We start from the raw sequence: 7,356 nt of genomic DNA, 5'->3' as shown, positions 1-7,356 counted from the left end.
GCAAAGTGCTCAAGTCTTCTCAGCCTGGCACCCACCTCCTCTTCACTCCTGGCAGATGCTCCCACACTTCTCCCTGGAAGAACCTGGTGACAGCTCTGTCAGTACCAACAGCTTCTTGCAGGCTTGCATGAATCTCTGATCATCTCCTTATTGTTCTTCCTGTGGATTCAGTAGTTTTAGGTTCACACTCAAGATCTTCTGTATCTCATCTTTGTTTATCTCTGAGCTCCAGTTTCTTGTTACATTCAGAGATTTTCCCTTTTCCTGCAGGCTAGTGTCTCTGCTTTTCTTGTCACCCTCAAGCCTGTTTGAACTACACAGTCACCTTCAGATGCCTTTCTGGTCCCCCTATGAACTCTCAGACTCTCAGAGGTCCCTCCCTTGCATCGTTTTCTAGGTGTGAACATGAGGCTAACATCTACAGTGCAGTATGTGCAAGCAGACACCCTCTTTGTTTGTAATGTTTAAAGATTTCTCTTTATTTTTTTGAGATCTGCTCCCACAATCTGTGATGGAGAGGGGAAGAAGGAGACCTTTCTGTCTCTTCACTAATGGTGTAACCACAGTTTGCTCCCATGAAGGGCAGCAACTGTTCAGGCAGGGTCCAATCCGTTCACATTTTGTGGGAACTTTAGACCAATCTCCAGTTGCAGCCCAGGAAACCTGGACAGGGGAGAGGAGCTGCTTTCATCTGCTCTTGTTTAAGAGTCCCTGGGATCCTTACTGACCTCAGCGGTGAGGTCCCAGCTCTCTCTGGTGTCCTTCAGGTGACACAGAGTTGAGGGTTGCCTTGAGTATTGAAACCCATTGGGCTGAGACCCGCCACCTGCCCCCACAGACGTGTCCCCCCCCAAGCCCCTGAAGTGAGGTGCGAGGAGTGCCGGGGCAGTGGCACAGCTCCAGCCCCCCACTCAGCAGAGAGGAGGGCTGGTGATGCTCCATGGCAGGGGTAGAACGCTCACCCTCCTTTTACCTGTCCTTATCTCCTCCTGCTCTCCCTGTAGATGAGCTCCAAATCCCTGCAGCGGGGAAATCTCAGCAGCCCCATCACATTCCTTCTCTTGGGATTTTCCAGTGCTTACAGAGCACAGGTGACCCTCTGCCTGTGCTTCTCGCTCATTTACCTGGTGACGGTGCTGGGGAACCTGCTTATCATGACCCTCATCTGGCTAGACACTCACCTGCACTCCCCCATGTATTTCTTCCTGGGCCACCTCTCCTTCTTGGACATCTGCTACTCCTCTGTCACCCTCCCTAAGATCCTTGGAGACTCCTTCTCACCACAGAAGACCATCTCCTTTGTGGGTTGCATCACGCAAATTTACTTCTTCCTTTGCTTTGGGGGCTCTGAGTGCACGCTCCTGGCTGCCATGGCCTACGATCGCTACCTGGCCATCTGCCACCCCCTCCACTACCCAGTGCTCATGAGCAAGAAGATGTGCCACTGCTTAGTGGCCATTTCGTGGCTGAGCGGCTCCTTCTCATCTCTGATCCAAGCCTTCCTCACAGCCCGCTTGCCCTTCTGTGGGTCCAACATGATCAACCACTTGTTCTGCGAGATGCCCTTTGTACTGAAGGCATCCTGCAGCCCTAATGCTCCCCTCAACAAGATCGCCTTGTACACTTTGGCTGGGACTATTGCGATGGGCTCCTTCCTCCTTACTCTCGTGTCATACGGTCACATCATCAGGGCTGTCCTCCAGAAGGGAGCAGGGACGCAGAGGGCCTTTGCCACCTGCACTTCCCACCTGATCGTGGTGTCCCTGTTCTTCGGCACCGGGGCTGTTGCGTACCTGGTGCCTCACTCCAGCAGCTCCAAGGAGATGGACAAGGTCCTCGCCCTGCTGTATGCCGTTGTGACCCCCATGCTCAACCCCATCATCTACAGCTTGAGAAACAGTGAGGTCAAAGGGGCCATCAGGAAATCCCTGCTCAGGGGGTTGTTACAGATATCCACCAAGGGTGCAGGCATCTCCACTGAGCCACCCCAACCCTCCCCACAGCAGGGATATGGCTCTTGGTGACCCAACACACACGAAGGGGTCTGGGGCTCCCAGCTGGGTGGTGCTGCTCGGTGCTGGTGGGGGCACAGCTGGCAGTTCCTCATTCTCCCTCCCAACACATTCAATGCTCAGACCCATTATTGCCCAGTGGGGACCTGGGGGCTGGGTTCTTAATTCACATCATTGTCTCCCTTTTGTCTGGAAGCCCCCAGCACAGCTGGCTTCAACTTGCAATCCCACCTTCAGAAAGCCCAACTGACACAGGTATGACCCCGGACAGGTGAGCTGTGTCTCATCCCATCCCAGGAGCCGGGTACCGTGGAGCATTGCAGAGGTCTTCACCCTCCTGGACTGATGGCAGAAGGATGGCAAACAACATCCTCTGGAGACCTGAATGGACTAGGAGGTGATTTTGTAAAATTGTTAGTTGCTTGGCCACTGGAGTTCTCCCAATAAGTAATTCTGGGAACTTTTTTCCTAAGAAATAGGTATTGCGCGGGTAGAGAAGCTGTGCCGGCTGTCCACACACTGCCTTTGATTGTGATGGTGCCCTTGGTAAGCCTTTTTTTTTTTTTTTTTTTAAAATCATTTATCTAAAACAGGGCTTTGTCAGGCTTTCTGGAAAGAGCTTTTATTCCTATGCAGCACCCTTTCTGAGGTGAAACACTGTGCAAAGCACAGCAGTAATGCTCAGCTGTTTGCATCTCCTGTTAAGTGGTGGATAATCTTGTCTGGGCTGGACTTGCAGACACTGCAGAGCCGGATGTCTTTCCCTTAATGCAATAAAATATGCATAAGTAGGAAAACCATTGTCAGGGGATTGATCTTTGTAGTTTCAGGACTCACAGTTAATCCTGGGAACAGAGAGCTGCTTCCACATGCAAAATGGTGGCGATAAGGCAGAAACATGGGTGGGAGAGCAGATTAGTCTGGTTCATGACAGTGCCTTCAGGAAGGGTCAGGGGCTCTCAGCAGCACACAGAGCCAGGAGGGTGTTACTGGGTGGTCGTAAATAAAGGGGTGTGAAAGGAGGCTGTGACCACTGCTTAGTGCGTGCAAGAGCATACACCTACGGGCACAGCAAAACACATCCTCCTCGAACCTTGGCCAAATGCTGGGTTGGGATTTCTTTATAAGTTAGAGTCTGTAAGACTCCTACTGAGCAGAAATTATGGGAACTGGTTTCCTGTGAGTGGAAACACCCCTGCCCCTGATGGAGCCAAGGATTTCCCGGTAGGAACCCAAAGTGCCTTATCCCGCTCAGGTGGGGATGCAACAGATCCTCCCAGAGCACACAGACAAGGCAGGGCCAGTTGAGTTTTTAGGACATCTACAAAATCAGCATCTCCTCTGGAAATAAAGCAGGAATTTCACATCCCTTCTCACCTGCAGACCCCAGGGCAGGGTGAGGCAGAGCTATCTACCACCTCTCTGCTCTCCCTACTGACAGGGAAACCTGAGATTTCATGACTGCTCCTGCCAAGTGTAACTGTGTCAGTATTTGGCCGGGTATGCACCTCTGGAGGGAAAGAGGATGGAGAATCCCTGTGGCAGGGAAGGGTCAGGCACCACAAGCCCTGAGTGTGCTCTGTGCTCAGCCTTCATCAACTCATCGACTCACCACGGAGCTTGCCATAAAGTCCAGCAGTGTCACTAGGGGTAAAAGAAACATATATCGTGTTTATCAGACTTATCTGCCAGGGGAGATCCCTGCTTTCTCTAGAGCAGTGGTCTCCAAAGCAGGGGTGCATGCACCCCGGGGAGTATGCAAGACAATCCATTGGGGTGAAGGAAGAAAGTATTTTTGATACCATTAATAAATAAAATAAAATAATATTTTAGAACTAGTGTTTACTTAATCTTTATCTTGTCCTTTTAAGTCTATTACTCTGTATGTTTCATAATGTACATGTATATAATTTATGAATAAATATACATATATTGGGGGTGCACGCTCAAAAGTTTTTCACTGATAAGGGTGTGCAATCAAAGAAGTTCGGAGAGCACTGCTCTACACCATCACATTTGAGCAAAAAAGAGTCTGGGGGAGTGAAGCTTTACCCACAGCAAAGGAAGATTTAGGGATGAAATGGGAATCACTTATGCGGACAGGACATCGCCAGCCCCTGGGACCAGGTGGGATGCACCCCAGGGTGCCAAGGAGCTTGTTTGGGGCTCTCCATCACTCTGGAACCTCCACGCAAACCACTGGTGGGACTGGAGCTGGCACAGAATTTCTCGCCCCCTTCTCCCTGCTCTCTCGCAGAGGGTCTGGGGGATTGCTTTGTCTCAGACCTCTGTAGGAACACACCATTTGGCTGCAGGGAGGCAGAAACCCAGCTAACAACGTTATCTTGGCACTGGCCATCACACAGATGGGGGATGAGGGAGGGTTTGCTCTGCTGCCCCTGAGGATCCACGCACAGGGATGACAGCTCTGAGCTGCCTGAGGAGCTCGTCTTTCTCGCAGGTGTGTTGAAGATGAAGGTAATTTTCTTGCTCCTGGAGTTGATGCTTCTGTTGATGCTTCACGCCCAGGCAAAAATCCCTCTGAAAGAATGTTTTGATGGAGAGAAGGTAATGCTGCTGAAGGGGGTTTTCCCATGGTGGAGGATGGGGAAGATGCCTTGCTTGGACACAGTTTCCAGAAGGGAGCAGAGGTCAGACAAAACCCACCTGCCTGTTTTTGCAAGGACCCCAGTTCCTGTTGGAAGTCAAAGTCCCTCAGGCCTCCTGGCATTCAGCAGCACGACGTTTGGGTGCTCGAAAGCCTTAGCGGGGGAGTCAGCAGGCTAGTGAGGGTCACAGAGTACCTGGGTTTGGCCAAGTGAATCTTGCACCAGGTTAGCTCTTTATGGCAGAGTGCTGCTCTGCCTGGCAAGAAGAGATGCTTGTCCACCCGTCAGCAGCCTGGGCAGAGGAGGGAGTGGGGGGTTCCTGCTCTATCCCAGAATCTCTTGTTGCTCTCCATATTAATCAGTGCAGAGCCATTCTGAAACTCAGCATTAGCAAGAGACGTGGCCTCAGCCTGTGTTTTGGGAGGCTGGGAACCAGCAGCCATCTGGAGTGGGCCAGATCCTTGGAGCTGGGGCTGGGCTTGTGGCGAGCAGCGAACACTGCTCCAGAGAGGGGCAGTGGGATCAGGGTGTCCTGGGATAACTCAGGCTCAGGAGAGCAGGTCCCACCTCACTGATAGCCCCGCTCACCCTCGAGAGGCCAGTGCTGGAGGATCCAGCTCAGCTCCCTGCTGTGCAGCCCCCAGCACTGCTGCCCTCGGGGGTCACTCCCATGGCCCCTTCCTCCTCCCCGCCTGCCTCTTGCTCCCAAACGAAGAGATGGTGACCTTGTTCCGTGGCTGGGTGTGATCCTGGAGAGCGCTGCGATCCTTGCAGAGGTGGTCGGGCTCTCAGATATCCCCTGTCCAGGTAGGCAGCATGGGGCGGGGGTGTTCTCCCTGCCTTGCCAGGACTCACAGCCTCCCCTGGACACACACCAGTGCCCCGCCCCAGTCACCTCCCATTTGCTCCCACTGCTCTTGCCCAGCTGGGTGGCCACAGGTTCGATGTGCACACGGGGAAGCGGTTGTACCACCATCCCACCTGCCTCCCCTTGCCCAAGCGCTCCTGCTCGGGTCTGCCCTGGTCGCAGCACCCTGCTCTGGCCTCGTGCGTTCTGGGTTTGCCTCTGCACAGACCCATGGCTGGTTCCCAGCCATTTGTCATGGGTGGCTTCAGGTTGCTCCTGGCCACAGCCACGCTGCGGACGTGTAGTCCAGGTCAGCTTCACAACTCCTCACCACTGCAGAACCGGTCCCTGTGGTCCTCATCCCCACCAGGAACCAGCCCCTGGCCCCAACATGGAGAGGAGGAACCCCCAGCATCTATGGGGCTCTGGGTAGCCCACAGTGGGGCAGGGCCACCAACCCCCCCATCGAGGGTGCACAGCCCTGGCAGGGCCAGGTCAGCTGCAGTGCCTGGGGACCTGCCCCAGCCCCATGGGTGAGGGGTCCCAGCCAGACCCTGCCCTGGAGGTGCCAAGCCCTGGCCACGCAATGGCACCCTCATGCTGCAGAAGGGCACCCGTGGCTGGGAACACCAGTGCCCTGGGTGCAGCTGGAGGTGCTGGGTCAGTGACACGTGGGGTCAGGACCTGTCAGGGACTTTGCCCACCAGCTGAGGTTGGCCTCTCTGTCACTTGACAACAGGGACAACACCGTGTGGAAGAGGAGCTCAGATCTTTCAGCATATTAAAATCACTGAGTTTATTAGGGATTTGTATCAGCATAAATGGGTCCAGTTTGTCCCAGTAACCCTGTGGCTTGGACCAGTACTCATCCCAGTAACCCTCCAAACCCACCTTCATGCAGAGGAAAAAGCAGCAGGTTAAAGATGGTTACTGGCCCCAGTGAGGGCACTTGCCCCAGTTCTCCCAGCACCACCGCCTGCTGCTCTTGCTGGTCCCAGAGGTGCATCTTAAAACTGAGAAGCAATTAATGAATACAGAGCTCCAGTAAATTAGAGAGTAAAGAAAATGCAGGGTCTTTCCTTTAGAAGTAAAATCCCAGACAGTTGGCAGGAGTGAAAGGCCAAGGAAATTAAGGAAGAAAGAAAATTTTATGAGATATCTCTTCTGCTGGAGGCAGATGACAAAGCTGCAATGAGTGTTGTTCCCATGGCTGGCCCCACGCCGTGCTGTCACCCATCTCTGCCTCCACTTTCCTGCGCAGCCTTGGTGGCAGCGAGAGCCGCGGGCAGGCGGCAGCCCCTGCCAAAGGCCAGCCTGGTGTCCCCGGCATGCCGCACCTCCCGCAAACCTTGGAAAGCCACGGCGCAGGCTGACAGCCTGCCAGGGCACTGCTGACGCTTTAACGGGGCTCCCGCCATGAGCGCTGTCAGCTGGGGCTGAGCCCAGCCACGTGGCAGGGCACCGACCGTGGGAATCCCTCCACCGAGAATTAGGGAGTGAAAAGGCAGCACATGTCGGACAGCGGGATCCTGGACAGCAGGTCCCGTCAAGCATCACGTTGTCTTGCTCACGCCAAGGTCTCAGGTCTGTACCTGGAGCACGGGGCCAGAGATCGGATGCCTGGGTTTTGCAAAGCTGCCTTGGCATCCCCTGACCCCACGGGTAAACCCTCATGCAGCCCCAAGCGGCTCTGCAGCACACAGGGATGCTGGGGACAATAATCTGGGATCCCTGCCAGACACGGCACTCAGGCATGACTGGGGTGTCCGCGGAGCGTCCCTGGAGCTGGCATCTGCGGAGGCACATCTCTGAGCACTGGCTGGGATGTTCATGCTCCAAGGAGGACCCAAGGGTTGGAAAACAAACCCTTCGGATGTGAGATGAATCC

At 54.2% G+C, this 7,356-nt stretch overlaps 1 protein-coding gene across 1 annotated transcript; it reads left to right on the top strand.

Moving 5' to 3' along the window:
- Positions 1 to 986: 986 nt before the first annotated feature.
- On the top strand, positions 987 to 2,024 carry LOC141953200 (olfactory receptor 2A5-like). Its single transcript, XM_074891651.1, has one exon. The coding sequence runs from the start codon at positions 1,005 to 1,007 to the stop codon at positions 2,022 to 2,024; it is 1,020 nt and encodes a 339-aa protein (XP_074747752.1). The 5' UTR covers positions 987 to 1,004.
- The last annotated feature ends 5,332 nt before the right edge of the window (positions 2,025 to 7,356 follow it).

Source organism: Strix uralensis, chromosome 21, assembly GCF_047716275.1.
Source record: "Strix uralensis isolate ZFMK-TIS-50842 chromosome 21, bStrUra1, whole genome shotgun sequence".
Lineage (NCBI taxonomy): Eukaryota > Metazoa > Chordata > Aves > Strigiformes > Strigidae > Strix > Strix uralensis.
Note: the sequence above shows the minus strand (reverse complement) of the source record. Positions and strands in the feature narration are given on the sequence as shown.